Here is a 21,459-nt window from a genome sequence, read left to right on the forward strand (position 1 = left end):
TATATATATATATATATATATATATATATATATATATATATATATATATATATATATATATATATATATATACATATTTGGTTTCTGAAATTCACGGAAATCTGCCATTTTCTGTTTCTAATCTTATTTTTCGAATTTGTTTAAAAGACCGTATACGCCCTAAAATTGGGGTTGCAGTCTGGAAAAGGAAGAGATTTATTTCAACATTTGTACCACATTTTTGTTTCTATTCGAAGTGTGGGAATGTTCCTGAAGATTTAAGCTTTTTTGGGATAAAATATTTTTTTATTGTCACACATAACTAAGCTTATATCCTTATGAAATGGAAGTGACTTTTTCAGGGAGTAATGGAATACCTATTAGGAGCGGACTGGACTTCGTATTTCAATATCACCATTGTTGATGCTAAAAAGCCAAAGTGGTTTGCTGAAGGTACTGTATTCCGTCAGGTTAACACCAAAACCAGTGCGCTGAAAATTGGTACTCATGTGGGTCCACTTGAACAAGGCCAAGTTTACGCCGGAGGTTTGTTTCATTCTTCCAGTAACTGGTTTTTTTGAATTCGTAGTAAAGGATCCAAAGTCTCGATCATTTGTTGATCATTTGTTGCTTCAAATAGTTCTCTAGTTATTATGTTTTGGTTTAGGTTTTATAAATGAATCTTTTTAATCAAACCTTGTGCTATATTTTAGGTTCATGTGATGCATTCAGAAGGTTGGTAAAAGCTCGCGGTAAAGATGTTTTATATATAGGCGATCATATTTTCGGTGATGTTTTAAGGTCGAAAAAGGTTTGCGAATTGTGGATTTTCGTTATCTACAGATCTTAATTGTCTCCTTCCTCCTAATATTGACAAAATGGACCTTATTGGCGGGATTTTAATTTAAAAAAAATAATTGATCTCGACTCAAAGTAGCTGTTTATTTCATATTGTCCAGAACATTTTCTGTTTTTACCAGGCTAGGGGATGGCGAACTTTCCTCGTTGTTCCCGAACTAGCTCACGAACTGACAGTGTGGACCGAACGCAAGCCGCTATTTGAAAAACTGACACTGCTGGATTCGGAACTGGCGGATGCATATAAAAATCTAGACAGTAATTCGAAGGAAAAACCATCAATTGTACACATTGTTGATGCAATAACGGTATATTTTTGCTTATTCCTTATAGATGTCAAAAAAATATTCAAGCTGGAATCATACACTTTTTCCCACTCGAAATGTGCAAAATATGCTATTTCAGTTGCTTACACACGAAATGGATAACGAGTATGGCATGTTAGGTTCTGTTTTTCGCAGTGGCTCTCGGACTACATTTTTTGCTTCACAAGTTTGTGGCCGGTTTTTTTACTTCATAAAAAAATTGAGTGCATGGAATCTGCATATGTTTCTTCGGAATTTAACGTTTACTTCTTCTTTTTTGTTAAAAACATCGTCAAAGAATCATTCATAAAAATTGACATACTTATTTCTTTTTATTTTTAAAGATTTATGACTTCGTGCAACATCATGAGCTTGAAATGACATAGTAAGTTATTTGCACATTTACCGTGGATTCAGTAACCGAATATGATATTTGCACGTTTTTGAGGTTGAACGATACGCTGATTTATATGCATCAAGTTGCTGCAATTTAGTTCATTATCCGCTTTTTATTCTTCCGCGCACCAATGACACTGATGCCTCATGAATCCACTGTTGACCACGCATCTGTCTTGACGCCAACAAATCATATCATACAGAAAGTTTCCGTCGGCAGTGAAGGTAGTTTCTAATCATCATTGATTCATTTTTATTATTGCTTATGGAACGAAATTTTGAGAATATGGTTGAGTTATTCTTTCCAGAATTTATTTGTGCTCTTCTGTTACTCAATCACTGCTTTTTTACCAGTCATTTGAAAATTGCTGTTAGCACAATAGTAAATAGTTACAAGTTATCTCATTGCTAACCTTGTTGGATGAAAGAGTATTCCGTACTTTCTGCAGTTCGTGTTCTTAAAATGGATGAAACACCATTTTGCCACGAAGAAGAAGAAGAGGAAGCTTCGAATAGTGATGTGGAATTAGATGTTGGGAAAACGGATAGTTTGAGCGAAGAATTAACAGGTCAGCAGTTGAATAGTTTGGATGTTATTGGTATTCCACCTGGACATGTGGACGATATATCAGAACAGAAATAGATTTGTTTCTAATGCATTTTTTATTTTAGCAAAGTCAATCTTTCTTTTCTATCAGATTTTTGTGATATTATTATCATTACTTTTAACACAGTAACATGACAACTGAAAAAAATGCTTCCAATGTTTGATAGGGATAAGGGAGAGACGAGTAATACTCTAACCAATCAGGAGGTTAAAAAACCCCAGTAGATAATTCTTCAACATGTTTTTAGGTAAATTTTAGTTTTCTAGTCTTGTTTGCCTCGTGTTTTTTTTCTCTTTTAATAAACTACTGTAAGAGTTTCTTCTGTGTGAAATGAACGAAATTTTTTGTTTCTTCTTTTTCTTAAGAATTTTCAAGGTAGTTTTTTTGGTCTGCAACGATCTTTGAAAATCCGTTCGTGGTAACAATTCTTCTCATTTCGCCTGCTTTTGATGCAGTTTTTGTTGATTTCCTTGTATTTATCGCTTGCAATTATTTCTTGTATAGTTCCCTTTGATTTGATTTAAAACACTGTTGTCCAGCAAAAAGAAAAAAGAAATCGCATACTGCTTAACATTGATGTAAGTTTTAAACAAAAGATGAAGAAATGGATGATAAATTAGATTAAAAGCTGGTAGGAGTAATGTTATATTTTGTACTGGGAGCTTTCGTGGATCTCGAATATACTAAAACATTCAAAAAAATAAGGATAAAAAAAGTGTATTACAAGGAATGAAATGTGTTAGAGGCTACGCCTTTAAAGGCTTCCAAATTTTCAATTTTTAATATTCGGCTGGCTTCCGGAAACATTGTATGATGCTTTCTTTTACGCAGCTGTCGATCGTGTTATATGGAAGCACTGTTCTACATTCCGTCATTTTCATTTGGGAACCTACTCAGTTTCTGTTGTTTAAACTGTGTTTTATTATTATATTGTATGCAATTTTCGGTTTTCGATGTTTCATTTTATCGATATTCTTTAGGTTCCTATTTTCTGTTGTTTTTTGCTTCCGATTCCCGTCTTGTAATACCTTTGTTGTGTCAATAAAAGACACAGATTTTTGTTATAATTCGTTGAGCTTCATATTCAATAGTGCGCATTACTTATTATTTTTTTGACAAAATAATTTGCAATAATTTACGATTTTTCGTTGTGATCCATATAGATAAAACAACGCGGTCAAAATGATCAAAATGATATTTATCAATTTATATATATAGTTGACGATCATTTCTTAGTGAACATTTTTCATTCTTGTAGAGCCCGATTTAGACATTCTACATTCTCAAGAATTTGCCATTTTGACAATGAATTGTTTTTTCCTTGTTATAAAAACGGAATTTGAAAAAAAAATTCGGGATAGTGTAGAGGTATAGTCTTAAAATGATCCTTCATATAAGGATGCCATACGTAATTGGATGCATTTGAACAAACGTATAAGAATGCTGGTTTCCATGGCTTTGATTTATCTTGAGTCTGATTCCTAAATTGCTAAAGCTAATTATTAGTTTTGCCTATGTTATTGAGTCGCCGTTTGTTTGTGTAAATCAGTTTCAAATAAACAGCTTTTTATTAAATTTTTCAACTTTTTAAAATTGTTCTGGAATGATGAGATTGCAACTATGGCAAACGATAGAAAAATGTGGGTTGCTATATTTGGTGTATTTTACGAAAGTTCCTTGATCCCAGTAATTATTGTGGCACTTTTTGTTTGTTATATATTGAAATATTGAGAACTGTAAACCACACACATATACACGGATGGAAACATGGTATTCATAAACGCATTGAATGGAAAAATTATTTTTGACCGAAGTTCAGTAGCTTGAAAAGAAAGGCAGTACTGTCTATGCAAAAGTCAACAAAGTAGAAATTACAAGTACACGCGAATTAAAGAGTAAATTCCATAAGTAATTTCTCTGAAACGATTGTGCACTTTTACGTTACACATGCTGATGTAGAAGAAATGGAGTTAGAGAGGTGATTCTGTTCACAATATATCATGGTAATGGATTTTCTGATTTCTAGAAAATTCAAGTAATGCTTGAAAATTCAAGTTCCGCCTAAATATATCCGTTTCTTCAAGAAAATGAAGTAATCCCCATCATAAAGTTTCGAATAACGCTTTAGAGAAATATCAGAATTCCACGAAAAACAAGAAGAATATACATAACTTGCAACAAAGTGTTTATGGCATCTGGATTCGTTCTAATTTCTCGCATTTTTAGTAGAAACAAATTCAGCCACATTTTGGGACGTCTGTTTCAGCTTTCCGAATCAACCAGTGAGGAAATTAGCAAAGTGTTCTTGCCGTTCGCAAATCCACAGCACCATTCTCGATCATTTGAATATCATCTATTGCACAAGCCCCCTGATTTGTCCTTGTATTTTCGCAGACAAATAAAATCTACGAAAATTGAGAAATTGTTTTAATCATTTTATCAATGCTATAAGATTGATCACGGCAACGAATGAATCAAAATAAACTAAAAAATTTTGTCTCCGCAGAAACTGTTCTACAATTCTATAACAATAATTTTCTTCATGAATTCTTCATTAAGGTTACAGAATACCAATGTTAACTTCACTTCATATTTATGATCATAAGCAAAGGTTTTCACAAAAATTTTGAAACCTTCACTAACAATTCTTGATAATCCTTTACAAAAAACAAAACGAAACAAAACAAACAGGAAAAGAAAATGATATTAACCTTGGAGGTACCAGCTGGGCAGATGAATGCGGTAAGTTTCCACGTTCTATCACTCACACTGACAAATTTATCAGATGCGAACAAGCAGTGTTCTAAACTTTCGCAACAACCTTTAAGCTGTACGCCATGTGTTCCTTCGTAATACTGGAATCGTAATCGAACTGGTTCTTTTAGGTTGGCAATATCCACTGCTAATCCAGCCATTTCTCTTGGATATAGAAATGTTGCTGCATAATAATCGCCTTCTGGAATTAACTTGGATTTTTTGTTACAAGTTTACTTGCCGTTGTAATATACTACGTTTTTTTTTTTTTTAAAGTATTTAAACTGGAAGAATATTCCCTTGAAATCAGTGGAAAATACTTTTGTAATTCGAAATTACTTCCAACTAAAAATAATTCTGGATATTTCTAGATGATATTTACTTTTGTACATATTTCATAATAAATAATTTAGTTCCTTGCAAATAAATTAGTAGCGATGAAACAAACCAGTTCCTTCTTTGACCCCGGTAACTTTATTCATGTATTGTCCAGTGACCACTTGGAAACTTGTTGTCACACCACGTATTGATTCCGTTTGATGTGCCTCTTTGTAATTGCACATATTTCCTCGAATAAAATGATTCAAATTGATATCATGATTCTGATTGCTTTAATTTTGATTTTGCTAAAAATACAGCACATAAGAGTATCTCAAATGAACGTACGATTTTCGAATGAGCATTTGATTGCATTGCAAATGGTTAATGAAGGAGTAGTGATCTTGGATGCCAATGCTTGACCCCTCTCTGAAGACGCTGCTACTAGAGCTATTTCAGGTGACAACGAAAGAGCAGAGCCACCAGATCCAGACTGTGTTCTCGAAGACAATACAGCTGAAGGCAGTGAACTAATTCCAGATGCAGCTAGAGATTTTGTTTCAGTTGTTGTAATTTCATTAAATGATTTCTCTTCCGCAAATGCCATTTGTGTTGTAACAGAATGTGAAATATCGATCTGAAATAAACGTTACTGTAAGCAAAGTAGATTGTTCAAAATCTACCAAATTTTCAACTTTAAATTTTCAAAAACCTGTGGATATCTTAATTATTAGTATTTCTTTTTAAATTGAAAAAGGCATAGTACTTGCTTCGAAAAACTTACTCCATTTGCAATACCAGGTTCTTTCACACCCGCTGTTGCTGCTTTTTCATCTATTTGTGCTTTTCGTTCCTCCTGTTCAATTCCACAATCATCCCCATCGCTTTCATAAAATACTTCGATGTCATCCAGAATTGCCATATCACCCCGTTCGCTGACAAAGTTACTTGCCACAAATACAATCTGGAATTTTAAATCAAGTTTCGTGTGCTAAAATTCCTTCACGAACTCCTTGAAAAACTTAACTGGAAAAAACTCACATCAGTGTATGAAGCTTTTGGGAGAACTAGTTTGGTCCAGCCAAGGCCATTTGCAGGTGGGAATTCCTGACAATTTAATAGGGGATTAAAGTTAACAGTGTTTGGAAATGATTCTCGTTGACATACTTGCAATAAAAGATTTTCTGACTGCCAATATCTGAAATCAAGGAATTCATCTGAGCTGGCATTAACAATGATTTATTTAATTTGCTAGTTCCTTAAATTGTAAGATTTTCCTAAAATGCAAACCACATAGATCAGGAAAGATCTGATATGGAGTTCCAGTATAAAGACAGAAAGTTAAAAAATCTTGAAAAAAGAAAAAGGAACTTTAACAACGTTAAAGGATTTAGAGCATTTAAAACTAAAGTACTCGACAAACGTTGTACCACTAAATAACTGATTTATCTGGTACCAAAATTGCAAGCTTTACCTTGCCCTTACGATAATAGGGGAAGATGCGCAGCCAATAGCGCATGATGCAAACTGCGCTTCGTCTGAGGGTGCTGAACTGCTGGCATAGGTAACCAAATAATTACCACCTTATAAATTATTAAAATCACTTGGTGCTTTTTTAAATTTTCGTTCCTAGACTATCTTCAGTTATGCACAATAATTACTCAATTATCTATTACAGTTTACCTATAAGAAATAATCGTCCTTTTATATTAACAGTCCTTCAATAAATTATGGAAATTTCGGTTGCCTCAACAAACCTCCGGAAGAAACGGACCTTGATAATTCACCATTGAATTGCACCAATTATGAATAGATTTTGGTCATGAATGAATAACATACTTGGAACAGGTGCATTCTGAAAATGTGTTGAATCGGGTGCACCATTAGCCAAGTGCCAATCAAGCTGGTCATCTGGTGGTGGAACATTAGCCCAGCAACAAGGACGAGAATCGAAATCACAAGACAACGCTTCGTCTAGAATTTTCACAGAATTCAAAAATTGTGTGGTGTCTCATTATTTTTTATATAGTTCTATTGCTATTATAATGTGATAATTTTAATTGCATCAAATCCTTTTTGAACCATAATAGAAATTCAGGAATTGAAGGATGGCACGTAAATATAGGCAAATAATTGAGCAACTAAAGGACTGGTAGCTCAATACTATTTCAGAAAAAAAAGTTGAACAGTAAAAGTATGCGCGAACACACAGTCAGAATTTGAAACAATTATTTTCCTCACATCCTTTACTCAAAACTTTATGCAGGGAATAGAGCAGAATAAAATAGCAAAAAAAGTAATTACCTATGTCAACTGGACCACCTCCTTCTGCGTTGTATCCATTTGAATCAAATTCACGTAATGTTATCTTTGATCCTAATAAACCTGCAAAAGCAATTTTTTGGAAAATGATGAAATTCTACAATATCTGAAATTTCCATTCCCTGAATAGCAATGACTAGCTTCTTGTGATCACTGTGATCACTCCAGAAAGTTGCCAATAATCGATTTTTTACTTCTTTTCTATCCACGAATTCATATAAGTGTCTTTTAAATTTGCTTGATAAACTCATTTTGACCTGCAATGTTCCATTTCTTAAAATGGCTTAGTAGGTGAGAATAAATCCCTGATACATATTTCAATAAGTGAAGTTTCTCCTCTTTGCTTTATTGGCATTCCTTCAAATGACCCATATTGTTTGATAGTGTTTTGTTCACAAGAGAAAAGAGGTGGAAGAAGTGGATAATAAAGAATGATAAGGAAGGAGAGAGAATGTCTCCGATATTAGCTGTACTTTTTGTCGTAGCAATTAGATACTAATTCTTCGGATGCATTTTAATATGTCAACATGCTGCCATTTATTTTTTTTATATGCATTTATCACTAATTATAGTAAACTGAATGGTTCCAACTAAAAGAGTTGTCTGAATTCACTTGTAATGGCGTAAATGAACTAAATAAGGTGTGACATTTCCATTTTGTCATTCGTTTGGAAGAGCTTAGTAGTTCTGTTAAAATGTTGCTTGCAGTCTTGCGTCCAGCAATATTGATTGCTTAATTTTCTGATTAACTAAAGTGTTTTAACTTCTCAGTTCCTTGCCTAGAAAAAAAAGTCATAAAATATGATTATCGAACCAATCAAACTAAGAGAGGAAGTAAACGACAAATAAGGAGAGTCTGTCAAGATTATAAAGAAAATTACGAGGTAAAAGGAAATATAAACTATAATTTTATTAGAATGTAGAAATTAATTTGTAAAGCTTCTAATAAGTATTACTTTTGCAGATTTGTCCTGAGAAAACCAAGGGAAACTTGAAATCCAAAGAAAGAAAGGTTACAAAAGTAATCTCATAATAAGTTTGGTCACAATATCACAAGATATAAAATTTGTTTACATCATGATTCCTTCAGAATAGTGAAAATGACATTTGCAGCAATCAAATCGAGATTTTAGAAAATGAAGAGCTATCCAATAGGCCAGAAGTAATCCATGAGAAAAATTTTCTAACCAGCTCTTTTAAACGAGAAAGCCAAATAAACACATACCAATAAACTTACTATTAAGAAGCTGTTGTTGTGGGATGGGTTCAATAGGTCCTCGACCGGCAGATGAAATTGCAGGTCTAATTACACCAACAAGAACATCGTTAGGCACTTGCTGTGGTGAAGCAACAAGTGCAATTCCCTGTGTTTGGCCAATCGCTGTACCGGTTGGAGGTGGTGGGATGGCATTAAACTGCTGTACTGACACTCCAGGTGAAAATGCTCGAGGTGACGTACTAATGCAGCTTTCTCCTGAAATTTCCGGATGGTAATAATAAACAAAAACACAAGTAATCCAAGGGATAAAATGATATGGATATGATGCAAAATCTTTGATATTATTGTTAATTTCCTCGTCGAAAATCTATAAATATTCAGAGCCAAAGTACGCACTAGGGCGCATTAAGAAATTTGATTTTGATCAATGCCCTTTTAATTTTAACAAACAGTAGTTGAAAAAATGCGACAATGACTGTCAAGGTTGAAATCTTTATTTTTCTTACACACTTTCTCGCCCTTGTCAGTATTAGTACCATAAACTGCTTTGAAGAGATATGCCTCACTTATATGCAAGGAAAATGTGTTAGTTGGCCTACTTTACAAATATTTTGCAGATTAAATATTTATATATTCTACCGCAGAAGATATTTTGCAAAACAATTTTCTTTAACCAATTGCATAATGAAATCTTTTGGTTTAACAGGATTCGTGGAAAATTTGGAAAGATTTGAGTGGTTGGCAGTGATAAAGGATTACATTCGTGAAATCGAAATTGGGTCAGAGGTGAACAAGGGATTCAGCAGAATTTGATCTTAATTTCCACGATCCGTTAATGAACCATTGAAGAACACGCAAACCACAGAACATATTCCGCTCGTATATTGCAAAAAAAAAAAAAACCAGTAATTTCTGAGATTCTGAGAAATTAAACAGATTACATCTTCAGTGGTAGTAGAAACTGTTATTTATCAATATCCTTTTCTGGATGCGATTCGCATTACATCATAGATTGCCGATTCTGATTATTGTACGAGATCCTATAGCCTTTGAGTTACCCCACATAAAATTCACTTCAGAATGTTGAAATTGAAATTTAAACGTACTTTGAAAGAGGAATTTTCTTAACTGCTAATATACTTCGCTGTTGAAGAAAAGGAAATGTTACGATCTTTGATTTCCTAAATTTGCTGACAAGTGGTATGATATGAAAATTGGGTTAAATTTCAGTTTCATTAATCCCGTCAACTGCACTGCCTCATTTTTATGTTATTCGTGCCTTTGCTCTCAAATTAAACATCTACAAAAGTGTCATCACTCTGAAACAATTTATGTAGCTTGTTATTAAAAGCAGAAACAAAAACAGCATTAAAATAAAATTCGCACGGTACATCTATGACAGATATGTTTGGATGTTGTCGAAAGTGTCTGGCGGTATGTTTGTGGTGATAGAATAAAGTATGCGTTATTTCTGGTGCTGAAACTATCTTCCGACTCTAAAATGTGTCCATAATGCTGCAAGCAAACTGCCAGTATAAAAATTTTGCATTCAATGTTTTCAAATTATGCAAAAACATGAGGTAATTATTTTCAATATTAGGGAAGCGAATTTGTCAAATACAATAAATGGTTTCAAAATTAGCTCATAGTTCAGTATGTTGTGATTTCAAGACAGAAAAATTTTCCTTTTTTTACTGAAGCATAGAAGTTCCAAAAAAAGGAATCCATGTAGGACAAATTATCTACATTTTTAAAAATGTCCATTTCCTTAGAATATTTTCTTTCGAATATTCTTTTCCTTCAGTTTTAATATGCACTTGTGTGAATCATAATATTCAGAATTTCTGATTACATTCAAATTGAAGAATATGTAATTAAGTGATCCGAATGCAGTCTAATGTTCCGAAACCAATTCATAATGAATGCAGTTAACGTCTCAATTGAACGAAATACCGCGGTTTGAATGAGAGAATCACGACGACCTTCCCGTTGTTTATAACCATATCACCAATAACCATTTTGATGTTCTCATTGAATTTCTCAAATATTTCCGACTAAAGTTCTCGCAGAATTTTTCAATTCAGATCCAAATTTTATTTTTCGAGTTCTATTAAATATACTTTTGAAATGCTACCCATATCCTTGGCCGAAAAAACAGTAAATGACTAAGGAAGATTGAGAATTACATTGACTTGAGCCTTCTGGATTGAAGAGTACACAATGTAACATATTTCCAAGTAAATTGTTGTAACTGTCAATAAGGGATAATACGAGAAAATTTTTCAAGAGGTAAAGTAAGATGAAAAGATTTTTGAAAATTCGGAAAGTGAAACCATTAATCTAAAAGTCTCAAAGCCATTCTCACTTTTAAACAAAGTTAAATTTATTGGAACAGTTTACTATCTCGTTCATTTTATGGGCAAAAATCATTTTGAAAAATGGAAGTTGGAATATTTTCAATAAAACTATAGGAACTATGCCAAATTCTCCAAAAAAATTTCAGGCAAATCCAATGATTAAATGTTAGCTTAACCGTAATGTACCTTAAAATTTCAATATTGTCATATAGAAATTAGTCTCGGAAAAGATGAATTTAAATTTAAAACCTGCAAAAGATAAAATTTGGGAATTTTCTGTATAATCATACTACTACATTGTAAAATAATGTAAAATAATGACACCAAAAAATGAATATAATAAGTTAATCAATAAAACAAATGAAATATGTCTGCTAAAAAGTCTTTCATCATTTGGTAACCAGATTTCGTGAATATTTCTTTAATAAATTTTGAAATGGATGCAAAATTATAGGCAATCCGTGAAGTTCTTGATATGTAATGCTACTTTAAGCAGGTTTAGAAATCTAAACCAGCTGTTTCAATCTATCTGATACTGCCTACGTGAAAGTGAAATGTTTAGTCGATATGCTCTGTTGTTAAAATTAGTGGAACTCCTCAACTGCTTCACTTCTAAATTTCAAAACTTGAATGTCTTTTCTTCTCAAAATGCATAACAAATTAAATTAAAAATTGCACCTTTATTTCCTGAAAGTGCTCCACAAATATGTATAAGCAAAATTCAATTCAATTTTACAGATTTTCAAATTTACTGTATGAGAGTATCTAACTTCTGACATAAAAATGTGACCTCACCGAGCTCATGTGACCTATCTTGTAGTATAGTTTCCAACTTTCAGGAAGATAATCTGGAACTCTGTGAAAAAAAAATTAGTGATGGAGAAATAATGAAATATACTGATGAAATGGCAACATATGAAGAGATTTTCAAATTTAAAATAATTTCTCGTGTAAGGGTTTGGAAATTTAGAGGAGGCTGCTGATGAAGATGCAAATAGAGATGGAATAGCAGTATGTTAATTAGTCACTTGATGGCTTTTCTCTAGGAAGAATGAAAAGCATACCTAATCGGAATAAAGTTGTTGTCAGTGATGCAAAAATGAACATAACGATAGGTAACATTCGGACCTGCTCCAGAAACAACCAGTAGATTTCGGAATAGTGATAACGATGACAACCAGCACTGACTACAGGTACCAGCAACCTACAGGATTGAAATTGTGGATTACGGTGGATATGAGATGCTTTGCTATGCTACGCTGTCTAGACGTTTCAAAGATGAAAATTATTGAAAAAAGAGTGCGAAAAAAAGATTGCTGCTGGATGTATGATTGATAATGAGTGGGATGACGAAAACCTCCTCCCTTTAGTCCGATATCCGATGGTTCCAGCAAATTATTAACAAATGTAGCAAACTTGGACAACGATCCAATAAATGTCCTCCTGAGACAGTTCCACAGGAGAAACAAAAGTGGTGATTACACTGATTGGCGGAGCAACTGAGGATGGAACTGATGAGTGCAGTGAGAATGGCTGGATGGATCCGATGAATTTGGATTCAGATGTTTCTACAGACACACATGCTGGAAAGATAAATCTTAGACGGATGGACAAACAGGTATATGATGACACGAACACAGACACATACACACAGACACGCACGCACATACAGATACATACAAACACAAAGAGAATGAAGAGTCGTACTTCTTCCAAGAAACAATGAAAATGTTGGTTGTCACTGAATGGATCTCTTCCCTATGACCTCTTTCTCCTTCAACTACTGCCTTGTGACCTAGTTCAACGGATAATTTTGTTCCTTTTGAAAGAATATTTGCCTATAGCATGTATATGTGCCCGTCCTTATGATGCTCAAATAAGGGTATCCCCCTATTGCCATCTAAGTACACCATTCCCCAAGGAACTAACCGAGAACCTGAAACCCCATTGTTGATACCCTCATTCAGATTACATGCTTTTTTTGTCCTCGTTTCTCCCCTCTCATCTTGAATTTTTCAAATCAAATATATGACCCTTTCTTTATACAACAATGCCTGCCGTATGCAGAGCAAATAATTAAATTATTGCATCATCAGTCCGAGTCTACTGAAGACGTAATTCTTGCGAATAGGAAAGGGAAAAGAATCAGTTTACCTGAATCATTAAAAATAATTGCAGAAATAACTATCCTCATGTTCAGAATAGTGTTGATCACATCACGAAGAGGTGCTGGTGGACAGTTCTTCCAGTTTAAATTATTACTTCCCACATATTTTGTTAACAAACAGATACTTTAAAAACTGCTCAACATTTTAAATTGTGGCAACTGCTAGCAATTAGACTTTTGATAGGTAAGACTAAATCAGCAGTACTGTAGCTATAATTTCTGGGGTTCTCTTGTGTTCAATTTCGTAAGGACTGGTATTCTTGTTCGTAATGGCTAATTAATTTGGCTATCTGCATTTTTGCAGAACAAAGAAGAACTATAATTATTTTTCAAATTTCCTGTTTAGTTTACAAGTCATTGCAGAAGTTTTCAACGTAGCATACATAAACAATCATTCGAGCGACAATTTGGCTGGTTATTCTAATGATGCTCATAGATCAAAATTTACCAATCATGCAGACAACAATCTAAGCAACTAAAAATATCTGTTAAACCTTAAGGATGCAAATCAGTTTTATAAAGTATCCTAGTTTCACAGCTACTTCAATTTCTAAACTTTGTCGTCAGTACTGCATAATATTTCTTGCAATTTTGAACAATACAAACATTGTCCAAGTATGCAAACATTGATGCTCATATCTTTTTAAAAAATGTTTGAAATAAGCAAGAAAAGAATGTGTGGGATATCGACCACTTCCCAGTTAATTTCCTTAATTATTTTATCACTGATTACCAAATTCTTGCAATCTTTCCCGCAATACAATACTTTCATGTGAACCATTAATTCAATTTTTTACATGTGTCAAGTGAAGCCTTCACTGAAAAGATTAAGATGGTTTTTTTTTTTTGAATTTAGCTTGCTGTTTGAAATCCAACAATCATGGGTCATTCAAGAACTGGAAAATAACTTTCTATGTTAAAAGCCAAAAAAAAAAGAAATGGCAACCAGTAATGAATTTATTGGATTTAGTCGCATTTTTCTTATTCAAATATCAAATAATTAAAAAAATTTGACGGAAGTATAATTTCCATACGCTGTGCAAAAATTACTTTCACATCATTAAATAACAACAGCGATTAACTGGGAAAAAAATATACAGATTTTAAGACGCCATATGGAAGTGCAGGAATAAAAACAGGGAAATAGTACAAAACTAGTTAGAAAACAGTTTTTTCAGGTAAAATTTCGATTAAGAAATACCAAGCAAAATCAACAAAGTGTGAAATTTCCCTTCTTTCATTTCTTTTTCTGCCCTTCTTAACCGAATTGATTGTCAAGAATTAGGAGCCAGCAAATTGTTCAATTATAAAATATATGATTAGATATTTTTGGATGTGTTCAGAAACTTTTTCAAATGCATAATCTCGGGTACTTTAGAAATGGAACTTTTACTACTAGTAGTTTTGAACAGTATTTTCTGTGAGCATGTTTTCAATAATTATCACTCATTACTGAATTAACTGACCAATCTAATTAACTGAAAGAACTGTTTGAAATCAAAAGAATTCCCAAAAATAACATCCACCTCTTTACTTTTTTTTACAATAAATATTATATTCTAAACGAACTACGTGATTTCTTAGGGTCGACTTTATAAATTGCTTTTTATTATGTAAAAATGCTTAAAGTTCAGCTATTGTCACCGCTAGATTTAAAAGGCATACTGCAAATAACTAACCATAAGATTTGCAAATTTTTATTGAAAGTAATATAATCCATCAAATATTTTATTTTGAAAAGGCAATTGTCAGGTAATTAATGCAAGGAAAGATAAGCTTCAAATGTTAAGAACCGTCAAATAAACCATTATTTGTTAATTAAATTAAAACTCTGCCCATGTGAACAAACTGATTACTGTTTATCAAGATAGTATATCTGACAGAAAAACTGATTTTATCAGTAGATATATCGACCAATGTTTCTGACAATGATGAAGTTTGTTTAAAAATTGCTATAAGTCGTTTATTATGTTGCTCAATATCGCTGAGCTAACAAAATTAAAATACTCCATGAAATAAAAAATGCTGCACCATCATTTTTAGCGCTTAACATTAACCACGAATAGATCCTTCTGTTGAAATTTTTCGTAAAGCAGTAATATCAACCGTCGTCCTGACATTTCTGAGATTTTGGAAATTGTGTAATACTGCTAGGAAGAAAGCAGTATCATCAATTTTTTCTAATGTCTAAAATTAAAGAGTCATAGATAAAAGCTGGGGTGGACATGACAGGGAAGTGGACGTCGAAGAGGGGCTTAGGAGACAGAGGCGTTCTCATCTTATGATTCGATTTTTTCTTATTGTCTTATTCTTTAGCACCAAAGTTCTGGATCAGTTTTGATGCTCGTTTGATTTTGAAGTTGGTTGTTTGGCTTCTCTTCTTAAAGATGCCTAACCAAATATCATTCATATTAAACTTCCGAATTTACAAATACGAACCTCATCATGCATTAGGAAATTGAAATTAGGGGAAAAGAGGCTGGAAATGCGTATCCAGAATTTTTACCCCTGAACATGTTTGATCAGATGACATTTTCAACTGATAATTTTTATCATTTTCAATTGTATACTTCAGGATCGTCAGCTGCTTCCCTTGATAAAAAAACTGATCGATATTGTTTAAAAATATAACTATTTGTGCTGCACTGATATGAATGTAGGCGTATTTATATGAAAACATTGACCACTGGTATAGCTCAAGGGACAGTAAGTCATAGCTAATCATGCAACAAGCTTCTTATTATTGATTGATAACTAAATTCCAATGATCAAAATGTTAAGTAAAACTTTGAGCAAGTGTTGTTTTCATCGACTTTATAATAACTGACAGAAGTCGAGAGTCTATTCAGCTCGTAGGCTAAACGACAGTCTATTCAGCTCGTAGGCTAAACGGAATATAGCAACACGGATATACCATGTGTAAATCCATCAGTACTACGATTCACGCCATACGAATGGTTGGACGGTCTTAATGACATCTTAATGGCTCAGTAATTATTGGTTAAAGGGAGTTATACAAATAATATGCTCGTTTATCGTGAACATGGAGCAAAAACTTCTCCATGATTAATTAGTAAGTGAATATTATCAAGTCCAATCACGTAATTCTTCTTTAATTTGTCTGCCACAAAATAAATCTGAAACATATTGAAACATTGTTATGTAAGGTTTTTATTTCTGTCAAATTTAAGCTTTTTATGACATTTCAAGAAAAAAAGAAGAAAACATATATAAAAGCATAAACACAGTTTCACCGTGTGGAATCCTCGCGAAATGTTGATATGGAAATTTGTCCATTTTCTCGTTTTCACGCTCAGCGTTTGTCCAGTCCTTTCAAATGGACATTTCTGAAGAGAATCCAAACAGACTCGTAAGCGGCCATATTTGCCTGCCATGTGTACATAGAAACTAACTCGCGATTCTTCAGGTATATTTATTGTTTTTGACGTTCGCATAAGAAATATTGTTGCTGGGTTATTCGTTTCACCAGCATATGCAAACCAGCCATCTTAAATTAGAACCAATCCGAGATGATCAAATTTATTTAGCCACTATTTGAAAGCAGCGTGTCAGGAAAGCTAGTTAGTTTTTTACATTCATTTTTTTGGTCTTATACCGTTGAGGAATTTATAAACGTCGGATATAATAAAAATTATGGAAATCAAAAAATTATACCAACAGTGATATCGTGCATTATACCGGTGAGGGAATTTGCAACTTTGTGATTTGAAAGCTTCCATTTCTTCAAAGTGCTCTTCGAAGATAGATCTATTATGAAATTTGTTTAAGGAAAGCTGTTATTTATGATGAAAGTAAATGTAAAATACATCCATTAAAAACCCGTGGATTATCTCGGGATCAAAAATGTTTAATACAGTGCGATGTTTCGAAAAACTCAAAAAAATTCTGACAAAAAAAGAACTCGATAATTTACCTAACAAAAGATCTTCATCATTTTGGAGCTGGTCATCAGATACATAATTACACATGTTAACGGCGTCAAATGAACAGTCCGTGAAAGAACAGGGTGAAATGAGATGAGTGTCGATACGTTCCAGGGACAATTTTGATATTGATTTTCGTGATGTTTGTGAAGTATGTAATGGGAACAATCTGTACTTTTTGAAATTATTATCAATATGTTGGTGCAAATAGCAGGAAGAAATGGAAATAAAATACAGCACCTTTTTGGAGCATGAATTAACTGACCTCTTTCGATGTCCACTCGTGAGGAAGGAAATGAGGCTTTTGTTCACTGAATCAACTCCATTAGTGTCAAAGAAATTATCTGGAAAATCTTTTCTTTTTTTGATTTGCCAGTTTAAAGAAGAAAAGTTCTTCATTTTTTATGCGTATTACAGATACATCCTGAAATAAGGCAGAGCAAGAGAAAAAGAGGGATTTATTTACGTTTCGCTTCAGATTCACCAAATAAATTGCGGGCTGTTGCGACTGCACGCTGAGCAACAGTTATCCTCCCGAAGTCTGCAAGCAGGGAATAACTTATTCTAACTAAGCTCGTGAGCTACAAAAAATTTTTCCAGGAGTTGTAAGTGCGCGTAAAAAGAATAAAATAGATGATATAATTTTAATTTTACACATGAATTCAATTTTACATTTTTTAATTTTACATTTACATTTTTTTACATTTGCATTTACATCTTACATTTTTTTAATTTCACATTTGATTTTAATTTTTAATTTTACAGTTTTTCAATTATACACACGAAGAAACAAGGCGAAAAATCTCAGTTAAAAATCCACATGAACTGGATTCAATTTATTTTCAGTCTTTTAGTGAAATCTGCCGCATATCCTTTCAGAAGTCCAGAAAATTTAATAGAACGAAAATTTAATAGAACTCTAAATTCTTCCCACACGAAATTTCTTTCGCTAGATTTTAAGTCATACCTTTTAAATCGCCGAAAAAAGTAGATTGGCCATTGGCGCCTTCATTTAATCGAGAATTGGTATTCTCTGTAAAGTGAAAATTGCTAAAATTAAATCAAAGATTTCTCTTTTATTACAAGAGTAAATATGAATAGCATAATTTACGATTTGACGAGACTTTCTTAACCATCTATTATTTTTATAGTTAAAAACAATCGGAAAAGAGAATAGTCGTAAGAAAGTGAAAAATCCTAATCAAAATACCTACGAAATAACAAAAAGATCATAAAAAATATCATTGAAAACCGAAATACATAAAAAATTCATAAAAACTGCTAAGCAATCTATCACTTATCCCCATGCAGCTTCACTTTCATTACTTGATGATTTGTTCCCAATGATTTTCAATATCTCAACTTTTGTAGAACTGATACAAGCTGTACTCCTTGAATCAGTAAAATCGCTGTCGCAATCCATAATATGAATTTATACTTTTGTACTTTGTTCATACCTAAAGTTTCGTCTTTGCTCCAAAATTACAGTCTTTTTCCCCATATATTCCACATATTTTCTCGAATATATATTCTTCTCTGTTTAACTTTTTCACTTCACTATCTTCTTTTGCTGGAAAATTTATTCGCAACATCCTTCAAATTTCTCCACATCGGATTCATAGACATAATAAATCCTTGAGGAGGTAATTTAACGCAATTTGCATTTTCATTGATGTTTGACTATTGCGAGTCCCAGAATTTTTAAATATCCACCAGTATTGAGAAAATCAATAATTCGATTTTCATCTAGATTTAATTTGTTAAGTAGACTACCATTATCGGTGGCATCCCTACACTTTCGCCTTTAAGAAGTTCTCAGTTATCTCAGATCCATGAAATATTGTAGGTGCATTTGCAAACAGTCTTTTCATACCTACATTTCCAGTAATCGTTTTGTCTACCACTTCATGCTTGGATAACTTTTCGGGTGAAATCCTACGAAACATTGTAGCAACTTTTTTTGCCAGCATCATCATCAACATGATAGGTCGTTTAACATTAGAATCTGAATTCCCGAGAATTTTCTAGACATGATAACCAAAATGGTTGATAAATAGTTACTGTGTCCTGCGAGTATCATATGATGACAAGTTAGCTTGTTCCGTAAGCATCGCTGAATGTGATGTATAGTGAAAACATTGAGCTCCTTCAAGCCACGCAGCGATTACGGGATTTTTCTGTCTACGATGTCCATTTTTTATGCTTTTATTTACTCCACGCTCTTCAAATCACTGGCATCGATAGTACTACTCACTCACACGTAGTAGCAATATCCTCAACAATAACGTAGATATCATTATTTTTCGACTTCTTTATTGTATTCGCATGGCAATATAATTTTAATCGAATTTTTCAGGAAAATTTATGTGAGAGATTTTTTTTTCTGTTTGAAAATTTTGCTTAAAAGGCAAGATTTACCACAAAGTGCCGCATCGTAGAAGATATCGTCGATTGCAATGACGTCGAACGGCTGAATATAATTTGAGCGTATCAAAAGCTGAAATATTTTGTTTCCAGTAAAGCAGTCAGCACTTGAAAACTGAAAATTTAGCAGTGGATTTATCAGTCTCAAGGAGCGAAACAGATTTAGTAAGGTCGTATTATCCTTAGGTACTAGACTAAAAGTATTACTTCAAATGGTTGCGTAAGCGGCGGGAATTCAACGGCATTGAATAACCATTGATGAGCACGATTTTTGGGGAAAACAGGAAAACATCGTAGATCCGCAACGTTCAAGCTTCCTGGCGGTTGACGTACACACACTTCTAGCGTTGCTGAGTCACCTGTGCGATAATACCAAAAAGTTAAGGTGCCACCGCCTAGCTGACAACTGCAACAGTTAGGAAAATAAGATGAACAAAGTTATTAGCTTAGTTTGAGTTAGCCTTAGCTTTTAACCTTAAACAAAATTTTCTTTCTTTTCTTTCGTAAACTGACAAACCTTATAATGTTGCTTATTAAAGTGGCTTTTTGTATTCCATCGAAAGGTCCATGTGTGTATGCAAATAGCTCATCTGCAATGAAAAATCCTCACCCACTCTAAATTATCCTATTAGAGCAGTTATTAATGCAAATAACATCTTTTTCCAAGCAGTGACTGTTCTTATTGTCCCGAGAAAATGATTTATGGGGTGCAGATAGGTAAACTACAGTTGTGAGATGCTTCATCATCATCACTCCAAAACCGTTAAAGATGACAAATTAAACTGAATTCGTAGTTTCGGATTCTTAAAATATCTTAGGGCAAAGGAAATAAATGAAAAAAAAAAGGAATTTCTTAGGGCAAAGGAAAAAACTGCCAGGTAAAAAAGATGAGAACAGGGGAACGTTATCTTTTTGGTATCACAGAATAGTTGGCGAGTCTCTTTCTGTTCAAATCACAATAAAGTAAGTGTCAATGAGATTAAGCAAAATAACACACTTGAATTATTTTTCGAAGAAATAATATTGAAACGGTTTCCCAGCCGGACATTGCTTGCTATCAGAAAATCACCATTATCTTCTCCAGCAGTGTAATTACGCCATTGACATGCCAATTGGAAGTCACAGTTCAGATCTGCTGACATGTTTATTTGACATATCACTAAAAGTGACTTACATATTTGAGGACCTAATTGATAGTTCAGGTAAAGGTTTCTTACCGATGACCTTGAATAATTAATTATATCGTTTTAGTTATAGTTTATTACTATATATCTTTTTAGTTTATATTTATCATTATATCTTTTTATTATTATATCTTTTTAGTTTATATTTATCATTATATCTTTTTATTATTATATCTTTTTAGTTTATATTTATCATTATATCTTTTTATTATTATATCTTTTTAGTTTATTATATCTCTTTATATGCTTCTAGCAAATTTAAGTGAAAATGAAAGAGATTTTTGCATATATTGGTTCAGAGATTTTTTTTTTCAAAGGGAAAGAGAATACATATACATATATATGCAAATACATACATGTATATATTACAGATAATTTAATAATGAACAGTAGCCAACCTTTCGACAGCATACTTGCAAAAAAAGTCAGGATAAGTCTCATTTTTCTGCTTATTGGCATTATGAAAGTATTTCCATTCAATTGAATTTAGTTGAAATGCTTGTCTGAGAAAAATTTGCTAATTCCTGCTAGTGTCACATTATCGATGTCATCCGGTTATGAAAGCAGTGTAATGCCAATGATATTGCAACAGGGGAAGAACCGAAACCAAATTACTAAAAAAGA

The 21,459-nt window shown here is 33.0% G+C and overlaps 5 protein-coding genes across 6 annotated transcripts in view; 1 reads left to right on the plus strand and 4 right to left on the minus strand.

The window, feature by feature from the left end:
* The window catches only part of LOAG_16903, a gene marked incomplete at its 3' end in the record, with an annotated part of 4,845 nt that extends 2,664 nt beyond the window's left edge, over positions 1-2,181 (plus strand). For both annotated transcript variants that reach the window (XM_020449556.1, XM_020449557.1), the window contains 6 exons: positions 342-525; positions 693-790; positions 960-1,145; positions 1,243-1,329; positions 1,637-1,763; positions 1,988-2,181. In XM_020449556.1, the coding sequence (XP_020306893.1) occupies positions 342-525; positions 693-790; positions 960-1,145; positions 1,243-1,329; positions 1,637-1,763; positions 1,988-2,181 (876 nt within the window). The remainder of the gene's footprint in view (positions 1-341; positions 526-692; positions 791-959; positions 1,146-1,242; positions 1,330-1,636; positions 1,764-1,987) is intronic.
* Positions 2,182-4,437: 2,256 nt separating this feature from the next.
* On the minus strand, positions 4,438-9,165 carry LOAG_05181 (hypothetical protein; the record flags this gene model as incomplete). Its single annotated transcript, XM_020446781.1, has 11 exons — positions 4,438-4,551; positions 4,858-5,102; positions 5,349-5,468; positions 5,567-5,855; positions 6,003-6,182; positions 6,260-6,416; positions 6,693-6,801; positions 7,058-7,192; positions 7,523-7,603; positions 8,778-9,014; positions 9,156-9,165. The coding sequence occupies 11 exons, from the start codon at positions 9,163-9,165 to the stop codon at positions 4,438-4,440; spliced, it is 1,677 nt and encodes a 558-aa protein (XP_020302918.1).
* Positions 9,166-11,881: 2,716 nt separating this feature from the next.
* On the minus strand, positions 11,882-13,064 carry LOAG_05182 (hypothetical protein; the record flags this gene model as incomplete). Its single annotated transcript, XM_003140719.1, has 4 exons — positions 11,882-11,972; positions 12,181-12,320; positions 12,533-12,699; positions 13,046-13,064. The coding sequence occupies 4 exons, from the start codon at positions 13,062-13,064 to the stop codon at positions 11,882-11,884; spliced, it is 417 nt and encodes a 138-aa protein (XP_003140767.1).
* A 3,251-nt stretch (positions 13,065-16,315) lies between these two features.
* LOAG_05183 (hypothetical protein) lies at positions 16,316-18,650 on the minus strand (the record flags this gene model as incomplete). The annotated part of the gene is made up of 7 exons (XM_003140720.1): positions 16,316-16,420; positions 16,538-16,791; positions 17,218-17,396; positions 17,493-17,571; positions 17,694-17,768; positions 18,195-18,260; positions 18,554-18,650. 7 exons carry the CDS (start codon positions 18,648-18,650, stop codon positions 16,316-16,318), a joined length of 855 nt encoding a protein of 284 aa, XP_003140768.1.
* Positions 18,651-18,893: 243 nt separating this feature from the next.
* Positions 18,894-20,793, minus strand: LOAG_05184 (hypothetical protein; the record flags this gene model as incomplete). The annotated part of the gene is made up of 6 exons (XM_003140721.1): positions 18,894-19,029; positions 19,289-19,448; positions 19,646-19,724; positions 19,859-20,057; positions 20,169-20,241; positions 20,649-20,793. The coding sequence occupies 6 exons, from the start codon at positions 20,791-20,793 to the stop codon at positions 18,894-18,896; spliced, it is 792 nt and encodes a 263-aa protein (XP_003140769.1).
* Positions 20,794-21,459: the final 666 nt, after the last annotated feature.

The sequence above is a fragment of the Loa loa genome (genome assembly GCF_000183805.2).
Source record: "Loa loa unplaced genomic scaffold supercont3.27, whole genome shotgun sequence".
Taxonomy (NCBI): Eukaryota; Metazoa; Nematoda; class Chromadorea; order Rhabditida; family Onchocercidae; genus Loa; species Loa loa.